Source organism: Engystomops pustulosus, chromosome 7 (assembly GCF_040894005.1).
Source record: "Engystomops pustulosus chromosome 7, aEngPut4.maternal, whole genome shotgun sequence".
Lineage (NCBI taxonomy): Eukaryota > Metazoa > Chordata > Amphibia > Anura > Leptodactylidae > Engystomops > Engystomops pustulosus.
In genome coordinates, this window is record NC_092417.1 from 43,022,495 (window position 1) to 43,047,150 (window position 24,656).

Here is a 24,656-nt window from a genome sequence, read left to right on the forward strand (position 1 = left end):
GACTTACCTAATCGCAGATCTGTTTCCACTGAAATGCTTGCGGGAACAAGCTCCTTTGGGGACATTTATCATAGTTTTCTTTTGTCTAGTACTTACATGCAGCTGTTTATGTGTTTTTCCCCAGCCATATTTATCAAAGTGTTTTTGGGGGGTATGGGTGATGCCACACGTCATGTTTTCGGACCGTTTTAAAGCATGCGTTTTCAGTCTGTTTAAAACGCAAGCGTTTTTGAATGTTTACACTACGTTTGGCTGCTTTGAACCTGTTTATCCTCATTTCTAGAAGTGTAGGCAGCTGTGAAACAGAATAAAACCAGCCAAACGCAGGGTAAACATTCAAAAATGCTTGCGTTTTTAAACGGACTGAAAACGCATGCTTTAAAACGGTCCAAAATTGTGACGTGTGGCATCACCCTATTCTATTTTTCTTTTCAAATGTTTCAGAAATGTCTCAATCAACTGCAAAATGTGGCAAAGAAGTCTCCAGAATGCGTTCAGTTTTCCAGGTGCAGTTTTTGAAACCAGATACCGTATATTTCGGCCTATAAGGCGCACCAAAAATCCTTTAATTTTCTCATAAATCAAAGGTGCGCCTTATATATGAACTTATACAGAAATGTACTACAGACAAGATGTACTGTACATTTACCAGTGTTTAATAGCTCCATCCCCAGAAATTTCCTGCACCTTCCCACACAGTATACAGGGTCCCTAGCTCCTGAAGTGCCCTGGCACCACAACTAACATTGTGCCCATCCTGCCCTCCCCTAGCACGGAGAGACTGGAGCTGCCATAGTGCTGACCACGAGGCAATCATCATCATCAGTAAACATACCTGACAGCCCTGTAACAGGGGAAAGAGAAGGAGCCACAGGGAACCCCACAGGAATAACAACCGGGCTGAAGGAAGGAGAAGGGGCAGAGGAAGACCGCTTAACCCCTGCTGCATCACCCTGCATTAACCCCCAGCAGCCCTTACCTCTGAGATCGGAGCTCTCTGACACGCTGAAGACAAGTTTCCCGGGAAGTGTAGCTGGCTTGAACTGTGCACAGCCACCTGCTGGTCATTTTTAGGTACTGCATTTGATCCTGCGCCCTATACTCCAGTGTGCCTTATATATGAACCTAGATGTCTTAGCAGGCATTTATTAGAGGTGCGCCTTATAGGCCGAAAAATATGGTAACTTATCTGTCTGTAGCTTTAAGTTCTTCTCATGCTGCTGCTGCGGGAGGGTACTCAAGTGTCTGTGTATCAGTGAGTGAGCTCCACCCTGGACTGCAGGGGGACGGGGCTAGAGTGGCCATCACGAGGAACACAAGGTTTTCGTCGTGTTTTTAAACGCATCCAAAACTCAAGTGGGAGGGGGGGTTTGCTTAAAACGCATTATCTTAATTAAGATAATTGGAAAACGGTCAAGAAACGGATGCGTTTTCTTTAACGGACTGCTTAAAAACGGGTTAAAAATGCCACGTGTGCCACCACCCTTAGGCCGGTGGCACACGTGGTGTTTTGAACCCGTTTTTTGGGCCGTTTTTATGCAGTCCGTTAAAAACGCATGCGTTTTTTAAAACGCATCCTTTTTTGACCCGTTTTAATAAAGAGAATTGGTTAAACTGGTCACAAACAGATGCGTAAAAACGGCCCAAAAACGGGTTCAAAATGCCACGTGTGCCGCCACCCTTAGTCAGAAATTACAGGGTTGTATCTAGGGGCAACTGAAATTGTGTACAGCAGGACTGATAGAGACAGATTGGACTTATATCTGTGCAATGCTGTATTTTTGTTAATAACAGTAAATTAGAGAAAGTCTTATTTTGCTATCCTGAGTACATATAAGAAACTTGTCTTTGTGGGAATACCCCTTTTAATAAATTGCTGCAGTGTGTTTCTGTCCTTGAAGGAAATCATGATAAACCATAAACTCATAGACTCAGGCACCATGACTGCGGACTGCGGTAATTATATGTGTTATCCCTGACCTCCTATTTCTAAAGTTAATTTTTAAAATTATGTTAATGAGCCAGCAGGATTGTCCAAGGTGTTACCAGAGCAATTATGTGCTGTTACACTGTGCAGGAGCATGTCTCCACCTCAGCACTTTCTCCTCCCTCTGCCTACTGTGCAGCAGGGAAGGTAAGCACACACTGTACATTGTAACAGCCTGTGAATCAGCAGTACCGCAGGGCTCTGATAATGCACCCACAGCCCTTCAGGCAAGTTAGCAAAATTTTTTAACGTTGGTATTAGAAGAAGGGAGACCAAAGGGATAACAAATAAGATTACCACAGTCAGGGTGACAATAGATTTTGTACTCACATCATGGTTCCTAGTTTCTAAAACACCTTCTGTTTTAATTGTTCATAAATAAACATAATTAATAAACCTGTTTCATCAGTAACATAAAAACATCTACAATCGCGTGCGGTTTTAACTGCAACAGTGTGAATACACCCTAGGCGGGCCATAAAAGGTGCAAGTCACGTCAGCGCTTTCCTTGCGCCGTGATATGGAGGCTCTGCAAGCGCACGTGACCAGTCCTGTTATCAGCTCCGCCCACTGACCCGCCCGCCGTCACGCCTCACTGCGAAGACGTCACGACCCGCCCCTCCAGAGAGTGACTGCGCGCGCAGACCCCGCCCCCTGGAGCCCTCGGTGCATGCTGGGAGTAGCGAGCGGCTGTACGGCGTGAGTGCGGCCTAGCGGAGGAGCGTGATCCCTTCTCTCACGTACGGACACGGACGAGAACCGCACCGGACCAGGCGACTTCTCCTTTACCTGCTACACGTCTAGGAGGCGGCATCTACTGCATCTTGTGAGGCGACCCCTACCCCGGCGGGAGGGTGAGTGCTGCGGCCCTTACACCGCCATCCATGTTCTGGGCCTGTACCCGTTGTCCCGGGTCATGGCGGGAAGCGCCCCCTCCCCTTCGCCCGGGATTTCCTCACATCCCGCTTGTGTATATGCACCGGAAGTTGGGTTCACACGGGTTGTGCGGGCACCGCCACCAGAACTGGTGCAATGTGCTGCAGGTGCCATGGCAACCAGGCAGGTCCCGGCTCTTGTCCTGTACAGACCATGTGGACCACCCGTGCAGTGCGGTGTAAGGCATTGTACTGGCTCCTGCAGGGTCCAACCCACTGGACTCCAGATATGGGTTTTAGGGTGAGACACCCCAAGCTCTTCACACCCATATAAGGGGTCCCATGTAGACAGCAAATCTTCCCTCATTCACTTGAAACCTATATAATAAAATCCTGATAACCTGGATCCTGCAGCCATCAGGTGTTCTTACAGTCTCCAGACACCTGACTGTACACAGGTAGATGGGGCCTGAAAACCCCTTTAGGCTAGCTGTATGCTGAGCAAGTGTCACAGCTAATCCGAATTCTGGCATTTCCTACTATCAGTGTGTGCGTATACGAGGATAACACACAGATCCATTGTTTGTGGCCCGTGTGTCATCAGTGTGAGAGGTCTAAATAAAGGACATATACCACCTTCCAATGAAGGAAAAAAAGGCTTCAAAATTATCCTGGCCCCCATAGGTGCTGATTGAGCCTGGAGCCTTTTAGGCTCAGTTGCTTAATTTTTAAAGGTTTTTTTTTGTAAAAACAAGGGCGTGAGAAGCTAAAAGAACAACAGATCCTGCCAGAGGTGGCACACACCAGTATGTCAGTGTGCTTGGTTTACAGTCCTTCATCCTGGTGGTAGATGTACTTTAATAATCCCCTAATGATGGCAGGAATTGGACCTGCTCTATGATTTGCCGCTCAGGCAGTTGGCTCCTGCACAGGACCATGGATAACACTGCTGTCAGTATGAGACCACAGATATGGATTTGTCCCAGTTGCTGGGACTTGCTATTACTTCCCAGCGATGAAATCTAATTCTTGGGGCGTAGGAAGGAATCAGACCTGTGATGTCTTTAATTGTCGTTCTTGGATGGGACCATCATCATGACTCTAATGTAAGCTCTTTTTGTATTATCCATATGGCTAGTGCATTAGTCACTCTCTATCTGCACAGGAACGTGTGCTCTCTAATGCATCTGTAGTCCGTGCAGGGACACTTTGAAAGTTGTGCTGCAAATGTGCTGACACTTACCAGTATATTTGTAGTGAAGGCTTGTAAAATAATAGAAATCAACTGTACCTATTATAATCCCATGGCTCCTGATCTTGTCACATGGTGGTATATGTATACTGGGATGCAAGACTGTTTAGCTAGCCTTACCCTTGAGAGCTTAGTGTAGTTCTTGTGTGATGACATCAGCCTTGCAGCACAGTAACTGGGGGATGGCAAGGGATCTAGAAAATAAATTTTAAAAAACTTTATACCAATCAAAAATTCTAACAAACACATAAAAAAAACATCTATCTTTGCAACATCCATAAATCAAACTTTCAATTCAACTTTGTACTGACCCGGAGAACGGTCGTTATGTTCTGTATAGTGCATGGTGAGCACTGGAAATTAAACTCCACAAAAGTGGCAAAATTCCATTATTTAACAATTTTTTTCCCACTTATTAAGACTTAGCATTTTTGCTCCCATTTTGGCAAAATTGTTGCTTCGGTTTCGACTCCCTCTTTTTGTGTTTTGTGTCTTACTATCCATTCACTATGAACCCAGCCACCATCTTGTGTCCTGTTGTTACAATGATGGCATATCCTAGACTTGTAGCAGTTTGTCAAGGACCTCCACAGATCTTAATAATGGGAGAGGTCTAGGGATGGCCCCCATAGAAGGGGTTTTCCCAAGTATTTGTTGTGCCCGCATGCCTACAGAGAGGAATTTGAGTGCACTTCTGGTACTGGTGTCGTAGGTTTGCCACCACTGGCATAGGGCATAACTAGCTGATCATTAAGAGTCCGACTGGTGGGACCCTATGTTGTAGATAGTGAAGGAGTGGAGAACAGTCATATAGGGATGTCCCACAGGACAAGTACATCATCATGTAAGTTACCTTCAGCAGCTGCAGCCCAGCAATTGACTTGTGATGATGTCCCAGCACTACTGGACACTATTTAAGTCCGCAGAGGACATCCTACCATGACTATACTCCGCCCTTGTGACTTCTTGCAGGCCATTTGAATGCAGCCTTTAATCTCCTGGAATGTAGAAGTACATGATTGTAATCAAGTCACCATTTTTGGTTATGGTCCAAAAACCCCATGACAGATTTTACATTAAAGGACATCTACCATCAGATTACGCACCTCCCTGTACCCATAGGTAGAAAACTTCTTCTTTTTGTATCTTTTAGAAAAGCTGCATTTTGGAAGAAATGGCGCTTTAAATATGCAGATGAGCCAGAGGCAGTCTCCACCTATAAGTAATTTATTCATGCCCCTCGGTGGACTGGTTCTGCCTACGCTGTGTTTGGGGAGTCTGTGATGTCACTGGCTCTCCCGCTGCTACTCTCTTTCTATGTGTCATCATAGGATTCCCTCGCTACAGGAAGTGTCATTTGGAGCGCAGAATTAAAGAGAGCCCACCCAAAAACAATGCAATTGTGGTTTGTTTTTTTTGTCAATATTACCGCACTTGGAATTTTTTTCCAGCTTTCCAATACATTGCATGGTATATTCAATGGTGCCACAAAAAAGTACAATTTATCCCGCAAATAACAAGGCCTTACTTAAAAATAAAAAAAGTTATTGCTTTTGGAATGAGTGGTGTAAAAACAGAGGCAGAAAAAAAGGGCTGAGTCCTTTAAGGGTTAGTGACATCTGGGGGTATAACATCTGTGACCTACCCATTTCCAGGATGTGGGGTCCCCTGTTCCACCTATCATCAGTACTGTGGACAGATGGAGTTGGAGGAACATTCTCAACCTCTCTACTCTTCTGTGTCTTTGGTGCTGATGAAATTCTACAAATCCCTTAGTTGTTTACTAAAACATCGGCTGGACTGGCGGGGTTTATCCGCTGCTCCATTCACTTTCTGCTGGCTGCAGTTTTGGAAACGCTCCCCAATCGGTTATCTAGTGTCCACTGGATAGGTCATCTAGTGCATTTGTGAGCTGATGGGTCTATTGCCCTGCAAACAGTCCTATGTATTGCTAGACTAGGTGCCACTGCCTCCAGGCTGAAGCTGTCAGAAGACTATGTACGCTTGGCATTTGTGCTGGAGAACGTCTATGTGCACACTTCAGATGTAACCGGATACAAGTCACAATATGTGTCTAATAATCAGAGGAGCCTGAAACTACGAAACTGGATTGCTTGCAGAGAAGACGCAATGTACAATCTGCTTAGCTCCTCCTAAGAAGCCACCACTTGCCCCACTTTTCTCCCACTCAGTCTGGGCACAGTGGTCACTTACTGTTCTTTACTGGCAACATTCTGCTGTAATGGCAGTAGTGCAGCACATGATCAGACTGTCTACACTAGATCACTGGAGGAATACGGTGGTTTGGGGTATTTCTTTATCATTTCTTACTGTTTTATAACATTTGGAGCTGTGCAGTCTTTATTTTACCACACAAAAATGTTTGCATACGCCAGTAATTCAGATTAGTGTACCATTAGATGGGCAGCATAAAAGTATGAATGAATATGTCATGGTAATCAACAGAGTTTAATACTTTCTGTTTTCTTACAACAGGTTGGCACTGTAAATATGTCTTACCCACCACATCTGAACCGTCCTCCTATGGGGATTCCCACTCTCCCTCCGGGCATTCCTCCCCCACAGTTTCCAGGTTTTCCTCCACCTCCTGGTAAGTGGTAATAATTATTTAGTAATGGGGGCAACCTCCAAAATACCAGACCCGTTCTGTGCTGCATTGCCAAAAGATGTAATTGAGTATACATGAACCTACCAGCGTTCTCTCTCTCTATTGGAGACCCCATTGTCTGTATTGGTGCATTTTGTGATGCAGATGTATACATTATTATTGTCCTAATGGACCTGTCATCACCATATATCTTCACCTTCTGTAACGTTTCCACTGTATCTAAATCAAATGATGTATATTTTACATTTATTCCTAATTTAGCATATCCATGGCAACTGAGAGATGTGAATGGACCCTTGGTGTCTGTATATTTACTAGTAGTAATACATTGTTAGGCTCCTTGAACACGGCCATGTGCTAGTGGTACCTAAGCACACGATACTCTTGGAGCCCTCCTCACCTCTCCATAGGAAGCTATGCTGGAAATCCGGCGACAAATAAGTCGTGTCCATGGCTGCACTACTCAAACTGTATGGTGGGCAATGCGGCCATTCAAATGGATGACCGAATTGCTAATTTTTGTGAATGTGACCGTGTGCTAAACGTGTTAACACGATACTGGTAGCACACGGCGATATAAAATGTTTTTTGTGCATTTATCATAATATTCATGGATTTTATTTTGCAGGTACTCCAATGATTCCTGTACCAATGGGTTTAATGGCGCCAGGACCGACTGTAAGTCTATATCACATACTTTACTACAAAAGAGATTTATCTTGAAAGAAGCTCTTAAAGTCAGTTTTGTTATGATCTGTGTTGCACCACATGTGGCGTTACATTTGACACGGATTTTAATCTGACAGATTAGGCTTGAGACACACCATTTACTGTTCTGAGCCCTTGTCTACAGTGAGATTGCGTGTTAGAGGCTGGAGTCTGCCTGTAACACACAGTATTCACACTGAGTGTACAAAGATTTGCAGGGAGAGAGGAGTGAGGTAGCAGTGATGAGGTAGGGTAGGTTTTACAAAGGAGCAGCTTGGTGGAGGCTGAGACTTGACTTTATGGTTGAGCTCCTGCCTAAACACATGGATTAGATAGTCTTCTCTTGCCACAGTGCAGCAACAATGAGCAATAACAGAATGATGGATTTGAAGCCAATAAATTGCTGGATGAGTTAAAAGTAGTTTAATAAGTAGTTCCTGTTAAAAACCTACCTATAAATAAATCTGTTCATTGTCAAAAAATCAAGTTTTAATCTTTTTTTTTTTTTTTTCCCTTTTCTGATCAACAGGTTTTGCTACCAACAGTACCTATGGTTGGGAAACACATGGGCCCTCGGAAAGACTTATTGGGTCTGAAGAATAAAGAAAACGATGAGAACAGCGGTCCTACAACCACAGTTTTTGTAGGGAATATTTCAGAGAAGGCCTCGGACATGCTCATAAGACAGCTATTAGCTGTAAGTATACATGGCTGATACTTTGTACATGTTCAAGAGGGCCCTGGATGTCTGTGGGGGAAGGCGGGCGTCATTTTGTTAATCTTCTATGTTGGGCTTGGTGGAACTGTGTCTTTTTCCAATCTTATCTAGTATGATTTCCATATTTATTTTCATTTGTAAAGAATGTCAGTTTTAGTTGGCATTCAGTGTTCTTTTTTTGTGAATAGTGATGTTTGTAACCTTATTCTTTTATATAGAAATGCGGTTTGGTATTGAGTTGGAAAAGAGTACAGGGAGCATCTGGGAAGCTTCAAGGTATGTGCGTTATGAAAATAATTACTGATAATTTACAGATGCAGCTTAGAAGAATGTATTTAAGTGTAAAACACGAACCAGCTCTGAGGTTTGCTCATTTTGTACCTCAGGGTGCCAGGGCCACAATACCCTGTTTGCAGAGATCATTAAAATGTTACAAAACATATATTTTTTTATTATTATTATTTCAGTAATGATTAGAGAAGGTGGTAATAGTAAATGTCGTAATATGCTTCTCTCAGCTTCTGACTTTTTCTGCTCCTTTCTCCTCCTGTAGGGAGCAGTGTTTCTGAAGTCCGAAACATTCATAGACAATATTTCCATATGTTTCAATGTTTACAATTAACTTCTGCTCTAATCACGTATGCAATGTTGTAGAAAGTTCAGTTACACTTAAAATGAAATCTACCAGCATGATAAACCAGAAACACTTACTCATAGATCCAGGCACCAGGGCTGTGGTAATTTTCTTATATTTGCCTTCCATGGCCTCCTTCCTTCTAAAATATATTTTTTAAATTCTGCTAATCAGCCAGAAGGGTTTCCAGAGCTCCTCTGTGCTGTAGCCTCACTGGCTGTTAAAATGAGCAGAGCAAGGCCCCCCCCCCCCCAGCGAACTTCCTGCTGTTTCTACTTTACACAGGCAGAGGGAGAAGGGATAGAGCAAGGGATTGGATAAGATATGCTCTGCTCATTGTTACACCCCGTAAAACTTCAGCACACAATTTTAAAAGTTGATCTACAGGTGCACATGGTGTAAATGTTTATTCACATGTATAATGTATGAATTTAGTATATAATACCTTCCACCCCACACACACACACTGTATAACATCCATGTTCCATACTGCATACTGTATACCATCAAATCCCCCACACATTGTATAGCACCCATGTGCCATACCGCACACTGTGTAATACCTTTAAACCGCCGAAACTGTACAACACCCATCCCCCCACATGGTACAATGCCCCTTAACAAACCCAAATTGTATAATGCACCCTTAAAGTGCCTAGTGGGCACATACACTACCCTGCCCACCCCCAGTGCCTAGAGACACAATATTATTTATAATCTATTAACCATATGTCAGTTGGAAGAGGGGTAGTCTTATAGGATGACTATATCCTAAACTCTATATTTTAACTGGAAAAGTTGGGGGACGTCTTATACACCAGAAAACACGGTCCTTCTTTTATATGCTTCCCCTTTGGTAGAGATTAAGGGCTCTATGCTTAGTCTAGGAAGGGTGTATTATAACAGGGCAGCCAATATCTATATTGCTATTTATAACTGGATGCACACCATACTCTGTGGCACAATTTTTATTTATAGGATCACTTCTAAATATTTGAGTTGGAAAATTCTGATGCAGTTTACATTGGACTTTAACTGTGAGTGATTTTTTTTTTTTTTTTCTTTTCCTATTCAGCTTTCGGATTTTGTGAGTATAAAGAACCTGAATCTACCTTGCGCGCTTTACGGTTACTTCATGATCTACAGATTGGCGAAAAGAAACTGTTGGTAAAAGTAGATGCTAAAACTAAAGCTCAACTGGATGATTGGAAAGCAAGCAGGACTGCTTCCAATGGAGTGAGTAGCACGTACATTTTTCTTTCTCATACGTTTTAATTTCCCTTTATAAATGATTCCATTATTAGTTCATGTGTAAGTGTGAATAAATGGTGAATTTTTTTCTATTGCGCCCCTCTAGTGTTGTCTCTTCTTTAGAAAGCCGGAACTGTTAGGTCAGAAACGAGATAAAATTTTCTCTGATTATAAATGCCTTTGTTTTCAGAATGCTCGCCCTGAAACAGCTGGCGACGAAGACGATGACCTGGATGAAGAAACAAAAAGACGGGATAATGTAATTAAAGGTGCAATTGATCTTCTAATAAAAGAGTATTCCAGCGAACTGAACGCTCCATCTTTGGATTCTGAATCGCACCCTAAAAAGAAAAGAAAAGACAAAAAGGAAGAATTATCAGTAAGTATATATCAATGCATGTAGAATTGGTTGTTGTCTTGGCGGATATTTACATGTGGCGCCATTTTTGTTACTGTTCATTTACCACCTACATGAACTCAAATATCAAGGTTGTTGCAAATTCTAAAATTCTGCCTATTCATTTATAGCAGGAAGACATTAATGCAATAGAGATGGAAGAAGATAAGAGAGACCTGATATCCCGCGAGATCAGTAAATTCAGAGATACGCACAAGGTAATGTTTGATTTAGTTTCTTCCTTTCTGATAAAATGCGCTCCTTACAGATTCAAGAACCACATAGTTTTAACACGAGCATCATGCCTTATAGAGAAGATGAATGTAGAAATTGAAGTGATTGGCATAACCACTAACTCGCTGCAAGTCAGTTGTGTTTTCAGCTGATTGAATGTGGCAACAAGAAACTGATTAAGCTTTTGAGGAGAAATGCAAGCTAAGAGCATATAGATATGTATAGCCACCTCGCCACAATACACAGCCATACCTTTAAACAGCATCACACATATTGTTTTGAAGAGCTAAATGAATAAAAGCTTTCTACATGCTTTTAGTGAATCAAATTAGATGAGTGGTTTCCACATGTGCCACAGTTAAGATGCATGGAACATTTGTAAATTCCCTAAAAAGCTAATCTATTCATTGACCCCCACCATTATGATAGAGATCATATGGTGACTAATGCAAGATGAAACTCAGCTTGGAAAGTAACATGGAATAAGAATTGTAAGTATGAGCTCCTGTTTTTTTTACTATATTTTTCGGATACCCCCTCTGAAAAATGTGCAAAGTGGCAACTGGCTTGGTAATTTACCCATTTCTGAGCTTGAAGATTTAAGGGGGCGCATCTGTTGTGCACTGTGATTCTTAAATAGATGCTTCTAAGCTACTTATCCCACCCCAGCAGTTAGGCTGGTGTCATCATTCATTTTTCTGGATTGTACTTATCCAAGTTTTAAAAACTAGGAAAGTAACCTTCGGATTGCCAATAAATAAAAACACACTATTAATAATTTATAAACTATCTAGCACTTTTTTAAAGGGAATTTGTTGGCATTTTTAACCTTTTTGGACGGCATACTGTTTTAAGTAGCATCCGTAGAGAACTGTGTGAACATACATTTTGTATTTTATTAGCAGCGGGACTGTGAAAAGAAGAGTTATAATTCAGCTCTTTCAATGGCTCTGGGTGGCTCTCAACCTGAAGAGCTTTCTGCTCTATGCATTGAGCTGCTGCACAGCCTACTATGCTGTAGGAGATTTTTGGCCAGATACTATGGCACTCGCCCCTGTCTGGGTAAGCTACTTATTGTACTAAGCAGAAAGCTCTTCATGCTTAGAGACCACCTAGAAGCTGTGCAAACAAATCTCCTTTAAAAAAAAAAAAAAACCTTCTGTAATGGTTCCTACAAATTCTGTCCTCCTTTTTACCTCCTTTGCTCCAGCTTCTCCATTACCCTTGGTTGTAATTACTAAATTTACGGTCAGTTTACTGAAATGAAGAGATTTGAGCTGATAGCAATGTTCAAAGCAAACCTGTCACCAGCAATGTCATTTTTAACTGGTTCCGGTAGCGTATGCTATACTGATTTTGAAAAATGCCTTTGTCGGCATTCTAAATACTGCCACTGCTTTATAAAACTTTATTTCACGTTACCTAGCTCCCTACCAGCAGTTGGTGTCAAGACCCAGGGGGGCGGGGGTTGAATTTTAAGTCTGTCTTTGTCTCCTTTATGCCTCCCCTGGGACTCGCGGGTCGCTGGTGACAGGGAGACAGGTAATGTGCCATAGAGTTGTATAAAGCAGTGGCAGTTTTCAGAACTTGGAACCTGATTTTAAAAAGTCTAATAGCCTTTGCTATGCTATAACCAGCTAAAAATGACCTTCCTGGTGATGGGTTCGCTTTAATCTATTGGGGAGTTGTTTTGATTTGTAAATTCTTTGCTTAGTTTGCCACCGTGTTTCCTCTGTGCACATGGACTTCAGTTGCAAAGGTATTGTCCTCGGGTGTATTAGAGTAAAGGCCCGGCTGTGTTTTATAGGAGCCGATGGAGCACAGTGAACCTTTGCATGTTTGGTAGGGATGTCTATTTTAACACTGCGGCCCCCTTATGGCTGTCAGGGTATGAGTAATGTAGGGGGTGTCCATTTACAGCACTGATGAATCTGAAGACTGAAAGGTAAGATTTTTTTTCCAATTACTGTCTTATCTTTCTGTCTGTGCTATTCTGTCTTCCCTTTCCTGTGCGATTTTCTCCCTCTTCTAATACTAACAAAGTGCTATAAAAACTACATAGAAACATGAGAAATCTTAGATGCATCAAGGTCACTGAACACATAGACTTGTTTCTGTACCCATAGAGTATATACTTATAACCCCCTAGGATTTATATAATCCTTTCATGTAATGTTCCGGATCATCACTTGGATCTTCTAGAAATTACAATGTAAGTATTAATAGTGGTGGGGATACTTTACAGTTGTAATGCCTGGCAGAGGTAAGTTTCCATAGTTATACAGTATTCAGCGCCAATGTAGTTCTGACTTCTACAGATTCTCCTTGTGTGATGCACTTTGTGTGTTTCTGATTCCTCCTTATGTTCTGCCACGCTTGGCTAATCCCATTGAGTCACAACCTCCTGCGTTTGCATTGTGAATACCTTTCCCTTCCCATCTATGTTCTCGCTCTATTCCTTCTTATATCTGTACAAACTCTTCCCCCGGGGGATCCATAGGCAGCTGATTTGTAAAGGTAAGATATCTTTCAATGATTTCTATGAATGTTTCTGTAAAATATGCAATGTATGTATTGTTGTAGTATATAACCTGAGATTGAAGGGGTTTGAGAAGTCAAGTGTCGGATAAATGCGAGACAATCTGAACTATGTGATGCGTAGACATTTGTGCACCTAGTATGGTCTTGTCTGTCTTTGAAAATGTACTTGCTCTTCCTCCCAGAATCATAGCTTGTAGGCAAAGTTAATCCCGTGTTGGAGAGCCATGTCCTAGCACATCATCTGTAAGTTAATTCAAAACAATTGCTAACAAGGATGGATATATGATCTGTGGATGTCTTATTTCCAATGTGTTCAAGGTATTTTGGGCATAGACACACAATTCTTTTTTTCTTCCCCACAATACAATAATTGACAATTTTTTTGGCCATTGCTATGGAACGTATGGATATCCCTGTAGATTCCATGTCGCAAGCGATTTCCAACCTTCTGCAGTTTCTATGTTTAGCGTCATTCTGTGAAGAGCTAAACCAACATTTGTAAGTTTGCCGCCATTCCTAGTCCTGTTGTAGGTAAAAGTTTCCATTGCATTTTAATCACCGTGCCCGCCAGTGTTTTTTTTTTTTTTTTTTTTTTAAACTAGTAAAATTTGGCCTGGGATGGTGCACTTGAATTTTATAATGTGCACCCGCCATGTTCTCATCCCTATGTTAATTTTGCTCAAAAGCAGCATTTCATGTTTGAAGTTTTTATCTCTGAATGATTGACATCTGTTCTACCTCGTGACAAGCCAGCCCACTGCTTACCTTTTACTTCTGCAGTCTCGCCAGTCAGCTTTTTTTTTTACTTGGGCCATCCCTGAGGGTAGCTGTGATTTTGGTTGCCAGTTTTATAAATTACTTGCATATTAATCTTCTTTCAATGGCATCCACCAAGTATTGGGATTGAGCACAGCTGAACGAATATTTTATATGCTTATGCCATATATCTAAGCCACTCTGCATCCCATGTCACTTAATTTCCAACTTTTTTTCCCCTGGATATGAAGTGCTGCTTTACCTTGAGCCTTGGATCCCTTTTAGAAACCATGGTTGGAGATTGCTGGTCCTTGTAGCTATATACTTCTTGCACGGAATCTAGTCTTGTGCCTTTTTTTCTTTTTTGCTACACATTTTGATTCTTTTTTTTTTTCTTTTTTTGTTTGGGTTTTTTTTTTCCATTAATCTATATTTTTCTCTTTCCATAGAAACTGGAAGAGGAAAAAGGCAAAAAGGAAAAGGAGAGACAAGAGATCGAGAAGGAAAGGAGGGAAAGGCAGAGGGAACGTGAGCGTGAGAGAAGAGAGCGAGAACGGGAACAAGACAAAGAGCGTGAGAAGGAGAAAGAGAGAGAGCGAGATCGGGAAAGAAACAAAGATCGAGAGAGAGATAGAGACAGAGACCGTGATAGAGACAGAGATCGCGAAAAGGACCGAGACCGCGGGAGAGATCACAGTAAGGACCGAAGCCGATCAAGGTACAACGAAAACTTATCTGCACTGAGAGCATCAGTAGTTGTCAAAAATGTTAAGAATTTTTTTTGTTTTATGAAAGCTTTACTTGAACATCAATGGTCTTTTTCAGGGAAAAAAGTAGAGACCGGGATAGAGACCGAGAACGTGAGCGGGAACGAGATAGAGACAGAGAAAGGGACAGAGAAAAAGAGAAAAAAAGGGACAGAGAAGAAGATGAAGAAGAAACTTATGAGCGGCGAAAACTTGAAAGAAAACTGCGGGAAAAAGAAGCTGCATACCAAGAGGTAAATTCTTGTTATTATATAATAACCCCCATTAATAGAGGTTATTCTTGTTATACCCATCCACTGGATAGGAGATGAATGGTGGATTGTGCGCTGGGGTTCATACACTGGGACCATGACCAGTCCTGTGCATCCTGAGTAGTTCTGTGGTTTTCCAGATATAGTGCATGTGCAGCCACAGCTTCCTTAAAATCAGCATTTGAGCAGCCACATACAATCTTGTTTGTTAACAGATGCAATAATGTATTAAGTAAAATACTTAATACAGCTGTCATTTATTTTTTTCAACTCAGAATTTATTAAAGTTTTACAGTAAAACAATACATATAAAAGCAAAAGTCAAGTACAACGGAGTAGGATGTAAATGTGCTCCTTCTCTTTATAGCGTCTTAAAAACTGGGAGATCAGAGAAAGGAAAAAAGCTAGAGAATATGAAAAGGAAGCTGAGCGAGAGGAAGAAAAACGCAGAGATATGGTAAGTCTTTCTTGTTTTTCTCGTATTTTTTTTACCTCCATGCTTTCCATTTTGTATTGGGTAATAAAATTTTTTTTTCTAAATACGATAATTAACAGGCAAAAGAAGCAAAAAGATTAAAGGAATTTTTGGAAGACTATGATGATGACAGAGATGATCCCAAGTATTACAGGTAGTTGCATAAGATTTCTACAATTTGTCAGAAATAAAAAAAAAAAAAAAAAAAAAACTAAATGAACTGTATCTCAGAGCTGATGAAAGAGCACATGTAGTAGCCATGGGATTCTGGTAATTTGTAATGCTTATTTTCATACAGAGGTAGCGCTCTCCAGAAAAGATTAAGAGACAGAGAAAAAGAAATTGAAATTGATGAACGTGACCGCAAACGAGAGAAAGAGGAGCTTGAGGAAATCAGGCAGCGGTTGTTAGCAGAGGGACATCCAGACCCAGATGCTGAGCTTCAGAGGGTCAGTATGAAACACTTGATGCCTTATAAAATAATGGGGAAAGGAATATTATCATTTACATATATTAAACACATAAATTTAAATTTGTTAAATGTAGATGGAACAAGAGGCAGAAAGGCGAAGACAACCGCCACAGATTAAACCACAGCCGGAGTCTGAAGAGGAGGAAGAGGAGAAACCAATCAAGGAAGAGAAACACGAGGAACCTATTGAGGAGGAGGAAGAGCCTGAACCAAAACCCTGCCTTAAACCTACCATGCGACCTATCAGCTCTGCCCCATCAGTCTCTTCTGGCAGCGGCCATGCTACCCCCAACTCCCCAGGGGATGAATCTCCTTGTGGTATTATTATTCCACACGAGAATTCACCAGAACAGCTACCACAGGAGGAGTACCGACCAAAGATAGGTCTTAGCCTCAAATTAGGTCAGTATAAAATATTTTTACTCCTTAAGGCTATATTCACACGAACCTATGGGGGATGTATATACGGCCAACATATATACGCTGTATATACGTCCCCCATAGAAGGGAATGGGTGCACGGTACCGTACAATAGCGTCCCATACCGTTCCGTAGCTGGGAGAAAGATAGGACATGTCCTATCTCTCCCCGGAATACAGCGCTGTGCGGCATATATCGCTGTGGAGAGGGCCACCGCGTGCCCGCCGTGCTACTCTACGGTGGACACACATTGTGTGCATGTAGCCTAACATTGTGACATTTCTTAATATACAGTATCTGTATTTTATTGGAGTTGCGTTATCCTGTATCTGCTGTATACAAATATTAAATGATGACCTCCTAGTTATCTTCAGTCATATGAATACTGAGCTCCAGGGCGAACCTTTCACTGTAGTAAAGTCTACCTAAACTTCCTAAATGAATGTTCTAACTATACAATCACCAAGCTTTTATTACATGACCTTTTAAATAGTTACTTTATATCTATATCATCTATTTTGTGTTGCTTAGGTGCTTCCAGTAGTCCAAGCCAAACGAATGCTGCTAAGAGGAAGAAGCTGCCAGTGGACAGCGTGTTCAATAAATTTGACGATGAAGATAGCGATGAGGTGCCTCGCAAAAGGAAACTGGTGCCTCTGGATTACGGGGACGACGACAAAGGCTCTGCCAAAAATAACGTGAACACTGAAGAGAAACGCAAACATATCAAAAGTCTAATAGAGAAAATTCCCACAGCTAAACCAGAGCTGTTTGCTTATCCTCTGGACTGGTCCATTGTAGACACTGTGAGTGCATTAGCGATAAGGATTTCTAGTAGTTGCTGTAGGAAATATGGATGTGCACAATCATAATTCTGCTATTTTCTGCAGTTTTACCAGAATTCCTTTATTACTATTGACTCGTGAAATGTATCTCCTTAAACTGTGCTGTTAAAATTTTAATCATTTGCCCCAGAAACTGTACAGGGGCTCAGTGGTGATGTGGGTCGACAATGCATTCCCTCTATAATATCTCTTTGCGATCTGTATTAGGGTGTAGCGGGTGCGCACTATTAATGTGATGTCACCATTGAGGCTCTTAATACCAACAGAGACCAAAAACAGATGCAGTCTTTGCAAGGGTTGTAATTTGGGAAACTTTAACTATTTCTTTTCACTGTGATCCCCTCAGACCTTAATGGAGCGAAGAATTAGGCCGTGGATCAATAAGAAGATCATTGAATATATTGGTGAAGAAGAAGCTACTTTAGTTGATTTTGTGTGTTCAAAGGTAAGTAAAATAAAGAATCTAAGCAGAATACAAGCAGTCCCCCCCTTATGTACAAGATAAGTTTGTTCTTAAGTTGAATTTGTATGCAAGTCAGAAATGATATATTTTGTAAGTGCAACTCTAGACGATTGGTTTAAAAAAAAAAAAAAAAAAATTGGGGATGAGAAGGCAATTAGTATGGTTAATACTTCATAAAGCTTCATTGCAGACACCTCAAAGCTCATCATTGAAGCCTGTGGCTAAATTGCAGTAGATTTAATGCATCAAGGGAGGTCATAGTGGGCAGAGAGCTCTGGATATCTAGGGGTTTATCTACAAGTCAGGTGTCCTTAAGTCAGGGACTGCTTGTATCTTAGCTAAAAGTTTAGTTCTGAGCTGTTAATACCTTTTTAATTGGCTAACTAAAGTTTCAAGACATCTTTTTCTTATTTCTAAAAGCCCGAAGTTATAAAGTGCCATTTATAAACTGGGCTATACATTTCTAAACACATAAGATGGTGGTCTGCTCGGTGCTTTGAACAGCCAAGAGTGCCTGTGTATTTCCATAGGAAGCCTACGCTCTAAACGCCGCCCTTAACCCCTTAATGACTTGGCCTTTTTTAGTTTTTTCACTTCCATTTTTCACTCCCCACCTTCAAAAATCCAAAAAATTTTTATTTTTCCACATAAAGCGCTCTGTTATGGCTTATTTTCTGCGTAACAAATTGCACTTCGTAGTGACGGGATTCAATATTCCATGGCGCGTACTGGGAAGCAGGAAAAAAATTCCAAATGCAGTGAAAACGGTGAAAAAACACATTTGCGACGTTTTCTTGTGGGTTTGGATTTAACAGCTTTCACTGAGCGCCCCAAATGACATGTCTACTTTATTCTTTGGATCGGTACGATTAAGGGGATACCAATTTTGTATAGGTTTTATAATGTTTTCATACATTTAAAAAAATTAAAACCTCCTGTACAAAATTTTTTTTTTGTTTTTTCCATCTTCTGGCGGCAATAACTTTTTCATACTTTGGTGTACAGAGCTGTGGGTGGTGTCATTTTTTGCGACTTTTGATGGTGTTTTCATTGCTATCATTTTTAGGACTGTGCGACCTTTTGATCAGTTTTTATTCATTTTTTTATATTTTCCAAAATGGCCAAAAAATTTCATTTTTGACTTTGGACGCTATTTTCTGTTACGGGGTTAAACGCAGTGAAAAACCGTTATTATATTTTGATAGGACATTTTCGGACACGGCGATACCTAATGCGTTTATGATTTTTACTGTTTATTAATATCAGTTCTAGGGAAAGGGGGGTGATTTGCATTTTAGGTTTTTTATTATAATTTTTTTTTTTTTTTTTTTTTTAACTTTTACTATTTTTCAGACTCCCTAGGGTACTTTAACCCTAGGTTGTCTGATCGATCCTACTATATACTGCCATACTGCAATATGGCAGTATATGGGGATTTTACTCCTCATTCATTACAATTTGCTGATAGCACATTGTAATGAATGGGTTAAAACGAGACAGCTTCGGGCCTTCGTGAGACCCGAAGCTGTCATGGCAACGGATCACCGCTCCCCGTGACGTCATGGGGGAGCGGCGATCTGCGGCAAGATGGCGCCCATGCGGCGCCATCTTTTTGGAGCCTCCGGCAGCATTGCCGGCGGCGATCGCCGTGAAAGCACCCTCGATCGGTGCTAGCACCGATAGCAGGTGTTACCGGTAAGCCTTTGCTGCAATATGCAGCAAAGACTTACCGGCTATGGAGAGGGCTCGGCCCGCGAGCCCTCTCCATGCGCCGGGAAGGGGTTAAAGTAATTGTGCGACTTTTAGGCCGGAGCACATTTACCTATAGGATTAAGAAACCTACTTAGGTTGGGTGCTCTCTACTTTTAATAGGTTGGGGCAATTTATCCTGCATAATGATGATGATTAAAGGAAGACCTTTCATCGATTGATTTCTTATTTGCAGTGAAAAGTTGGGAAGCCAAATCCAAGAGCAACACGTTTTCTGCCATTAAACTATCCCAAAAAACATGTTGCTCATTCCCTATTGCAATAGTTTAGGTCTAAACGGGAGAAACTCCTCTGTGGTGCGTGATCCCTGCCATGATGGGGCTTATCCGCTTGTATCTGCCTTCTTCAGCGGTGTTTATGTAGAGAGAGAAAAAAATCTCTTTGGGGTTTTTTTGCCCCTTATGCAACTCACACACACAGATTTCCAGTCCCAGCTGTGCGGAAGGGTTTTATGCAAATACAATAGCGATGCTACATAAAAAACCTGCAATGTAAAATGATATTTATTGTGTAGAAGGTTTGCCTATATTATATTATAAATTTGAAGAGCTCAGCAAGTGTTGTGTTCAAATTGGATAAGCAAACGTATTACAATTCATATAACTATTTTATTACTTTTTTTGCCCCATAATAGGTTATGGCCCACAGTGCACCACAAAGCATTTTAGATGATGTTGCTATGGTAAGTTTTTGTGCAGTTTTTTTTCCCTTGATTATTCAGTTTTACGTTACCATTGTTACTCAGTTGCCCACTGTTTCTCTGCTACAGTGCAGACTGATGAGAATTGACCTTATAAGTTCGATTGGTTTACAGTTTTTAGAAATCTTTGCATGTTTTACCAATCCACTTTGTAGATATTTGTTAATAATGGCAATTTCTCATCATCTTTGACAGGTGCTGGATGAAGAAGCAGAAGTATTCATAGTAAAAATGTGGAGGTTACTAATCTACGAAACCGAAGCCAAGAAAATCGGTCTTGTGAAATAAGACGCATGGACTTCATTCATGATGAAAATCCATGTTGACGCCATTACATCTGCTCATAGCAGGGCCACTAAAACTTTCTGAGGAACAATATGTTGCAGCCTCAGATTCCTGCAATGTTGCTCATAACTCCACAGTCCTCAGACACATGTAAGATCTGGACTCCTGTGTTAAACAATTTTTTTTTTGCCCCCTCTTCCATTCATAGAAACGTCCTCTCCTTAGAGATCATCCTCACAGTATTTAGACACACAAGTAAACCAGTGTGGCAGCTGGTACGGTTTAAAGACTGCAGCTTCTGTACGATAGTTGTTTGTTCCCCCTAAAGTCTGTGCTGTACATATTAAAATTTCGAATTTTTGCATACCGTTTGCACTTATGTTCCACACTTGATGTACATACGAACAAACTTTCAGCCCACTGAGGAATGAAAGCTTGATCCTTTTTCCTAATTCCAGCTTTACTCAATTGTATGTAAACCCTGCGTTACAGAGAGGAATGTTTACTCCAGACCCTGTGTTCCTCAAAGCTGGTTTCGGTGAGCGCACAGTACCGTGCGGCTATGGGACAAGCATCATAAAACTTGCCAATGTCGATGGGTTCTCTCCCGGCTGTTCCTAAATGATACTGCTGCTGTCTGACCAAATTTTTGGATTGTCACATATTGCGTTATGCCTAAATTCTCAAGCAGCAAAGTACGTCTGCTCTTATTCCAAGCCTTTTAAGCTGTATCCCTTGCTCATTCAGTGCAGTTTTAGTGCAGTTTTCTGTACAATTTGGATATTAAAGAAAAACCACTGAGACTGTACTGCGCGGAGCTGAATCTGTCTTTTCAGTTGTAATACCTTTTGTAAAGGGCCGTAACGTATTGTCTTATATCAGCATTTCTTGCTCCAAATTTTTACCCCCTTTTTAATGTCCATTATTTAACATTACAATAAGTTTGCTGTCAAGAAAATCCTATTTTTGTCCACAAATAAAAGATTTTTTTTGTTGTTATTTTTTATACATTGGATCCGTAGTCACAGATTTCCTTTTTGGATGTGTTTTTGGCGATAATTGTGGAACAGATAAGCACATTTTTAATTTTTTTTTTTCCCCCCCACTTGAAAGCTGGAAGATGAGGGCTGGGGGAAACTGTATATGCTGCAACTGTGAGATCAGAGTCCTGTTGTAAAGTCCGGTGACATTGCCTTTAAGGGGATGTCTGTGGTCAGTGGTTTGCTTACGTTCATAAGCATGTGCTAGGGTTAAAGACTGTAATCCCAATTCACAGAGATGTTATCGGAATCGCTATTTACTAAGTAGTCGTAATGTACAGCTGACCAATATTTATTTTCTATCGGGACTGATAACAATGGAACCTGAACTGCTGTTATTTTGTAAAACTGCTGCAATATCAGTAATTGTATTTAAAAACAAAATTGGTTTGTCTAAAATGTGGAAGCTGTGATCGGATTGCCAGACAACTTGCATTTGGAAACTGTGTCGAGCCATTGAAGGCTTATTCTGTAAATAATTCAAACATTAAAATGTATATATTTGATATGTGGCTTTGAAGTCTTTATAGCCTTCTACTCCATTGCAATTCTGCAGGGATCAATGTATGCAAGACTTACCCATACCTGTGTCTTCTCTTCAGGGGATCTGGCTGACTGAGCAGTCTTAGTGATCCCAGCCATCCCATACAGAATTCTGAAACCGTTCTGTCTACAGATGTAGCCGAGTTATCACTTCTCCACATCCTGAACACCGGGTCCCATTGTCCAAGTGGCAAATGGAGGCTTTGCACAAATACATTGTCCCTTCATTTATTGAGCTATACTCTATTTCCAGGAGTTCCCTTAGAGATGAGCACAGCTCCACCACGACCGCGCCTTGGTTCTTTGGAGTCGCTGGAGGTGCTTGCACACCATTGTGTAGGACAGTGATGCCGAACCTTTTATAGACTGAGTGACCAAACTACAACCAAAACCCACTTATTTATAGCAAAGTGCCAACATGGCAATTTAAGCAGTAAACGTATTTCTCCCTTCTCTGTCATAGCTTTCAACTGTATCAGTATCCTGAGAACACCAATACAGTAGAAAGAATAAGGACAAAACAGGAAGAATTTTCAGGGCTGAAGCTGCAATGATCATGCAAATCTGCCCACCCCTTCCAATTCCTCCTGTAGTCTCTGTTTCAACATAGCACTGAGCACGGCCTGGGCTGTCTGGGAATCCATGAAGATACCTTGCGTCCTCTCTGGTGATGGCCTGGGTGCCCACAGAGAGGGCTCTGAGTGGCACCCGTGCCATAGGTGCGCCACCACTGAGGAGATCTCAATCTCCTATACCAAACTACCAGCCCCCTCAGGTAGAGTATCAAATGTCCTTTCTAGAATTCCCTTTTTTGTCACATCTCAGGCTCCTGGTTCTGTGATCTACCTAACCGGAGATACGGATAGTTTAAGTTGGGAATGAGATTTCTTTTGTTTGTTCTTAGAGGAAATCTACCTTTTGATTTGATGCATTATGAAGAAAACATACCTTGAATGCTGTAGCTGCACTGATGAAGGATCATATCTTGGTTAATCCCTGAGCTGAGTGGTTTTGCTGAAAAAAACAATGATGGGAAAGCTGGGTCAGCATGGCCGCCTTGATCAACACTAAGCTTGAAATTACAAATGGTGGTTAGACAAGCATGACTAATCAACCTGAGCTGGATCACTAGTACACAGCAGCTTGGGGGATGGTGCAGCAATTGATTACTCTGTCTGGCAGGGAGAAGAGTGATTGCATAATCTTCTCCTGCCAAGAAAAACCTCACAGGCTAGGAGAAGTGGGGAAGCAAGCGCTGAAGGAGCCATAGAAGTGACAGAGCTTCATTGTTATATCTGTTTTATTAGAAAAACCACTCAGCTCAGCGATTAACGAAGATATGATCCTGCATCAGTGTAGCTACAGCGTTCTCAAGGTATGTTTGCTTCATACTGCATCAAATCAAATGGTAGGTTTCTTTTAAGTTGAATTTGTATACAGGCCGGAACTAGTATATGTAGTAATTGTTACTCCAGACAAAAATTTCAAATTTTCAAGATTTTGGGGCTGTTAATGCAACCAGGGTTAACAATAAAACTGAACTACAGATAACTAACAGCTGATCATAGTGGCCTGAGGCTAAAGTAAATTACCAGCTTCCAGAGAGTTTCACCACAGATTCGGTGACTGTTCTGCTGAAATAAGCCGGTTTGAAGGTTTACCCAAAAATGTGGGTATTGCAGCCATGTTCAAAACTACGTGGGGAATTTCAGAAGATAATGGTCCCTCAGTTCTCCCAATCCCTGAGAGTCCCAGTGGTCTCCCAAGAGGATATTGGAAATATGATAATAGAGAATATTTTAATTTCAACCAGGGCAGCTAAAGGGTAACTGTCCCATGGCTGCACTGTGCCATGTATAGTATAATAGTTTCAGGTTGAATCTTGTGAAAATTCTAGAATAAGTTGGAAAGCAGCACATAAACCCAGAAAATGTGTACATATTATCCCGTCCCACTCACGGCAAATCTAAGAGGTACATACCTTACCTACCAATGGCTCACACAGTAGACTGGAGAACCAACCGTTGAATGTGGGAAATTTACTCATCTGAAATTTCCATTTTGGTATAATGCAAGGACTCCCCTTCTGTACAAGGTGTGCAGTTCATGGAATCAGGTAGCCCGTTTCCATATTGTGTGCAAGGGGGATAGGCCAGAGACCGAACTCTGCAGAAAGGACCTCAATTCCGTAGTTCTTGATGAATGTGTGGGAGTAGACCATATTGCAGCCCTGCACATTAGATCCAGAGACAGATTTGATTTCTGAAGTTGAATGTGCCCTAACACTTTTTTAGCACTCCCCCAGTCCCCACACAGCATAGTACATACACTGCCAAAGTGTTTTTGTATAAAAAGGAGCAGTCCCCCCCACCCTTGGGGAACAGCTTCTCCATGTGACCTTTTCAAATATATGAAAACACTGGGCTTAGCGACGCCCCCTGCTCCTCTACAGCCAATCCCGAGTGTGGGGAGTTATTCATATATTTGAAAAGGTCACATGTTTCCCAAGGGTGGGGGGGGGAACTGCTCCTTTCCAGCCCCTCCCATTTGGCAACTGTCTAGTCACACAGCAGATGCTAATGAAAGGTACAATATAACATATCTTTTTTTCTGTAAAACCTATTTTTTATACAAAAACACTTT

At 41.4% G+C, this 24,656-nt stretch overlaps 1 protein-coding gene across 1 annotated transcript; it reads left to right on the forward strand.

Annotated features, from left to right (window-relative positions):
• Positions 1–2,542: 2,542 nt before the first annotated feature.
• Positions 2,543–21,976, forward strand: RBM25 (RNA binding motif protein 25). The gene is made up of 18 exons (XM_072115632.1): positions 2,543–2,841; positions 6,611–6,725; positions 7,372–7,421; positions 7,981–8,148; positions 8,388–8,445; positions 9,879–10,039; positions 10,245–10,433; positions 10,583–10,669; positions 14,432–14,700; positions 14,808–14,982; positions 15,368–15,457; positions 15,556–15,629; positions 15,774–15,924; positions 16,022–16,349; positions 16,899–17,173; positions 17,559–17,657; positions 20,080–20,127; positions 20,341–21,976. The coding sequence occupies exons 2-18, from the start codon at positions 6,626–6,628 to the stop codon at positions 20,431–20,433; spliced, it is 2,415 nt and encodes an 804-aa protein (XP_071971733.1). The 5' UTR covers positions 2,543–2,841; positions 6,611–6,625; the 3' UTR covers positions 20,434–21,976.
• The last annotated feature ends 2,680 nt before the right edge of the window (positions 21,977–24,656 follow it).

Coding starts and splice junctions, on each gene's coding strand:
- RBM25 (XM_072115632.1), top strand. CDS start 6,626: ATGTCTTACCCACCACATCTGAACCGTCCTCCTATGGGGATTCCCACT. Junction 7,422..7,980: donor TAATGGCGCCAGGACCGACT/GTAAGTCTATAT, acceptor TCTGATCAACAG/GTTTTGCTACCAACAGTACC. Junction 16,350..16,898: donor AGGTCTTAGCCTCAAATTAG/GTCAGTATAAAA, acceptor TGTGTTGCTTAG/GTGCTTCCAGTAGTCCAAGC.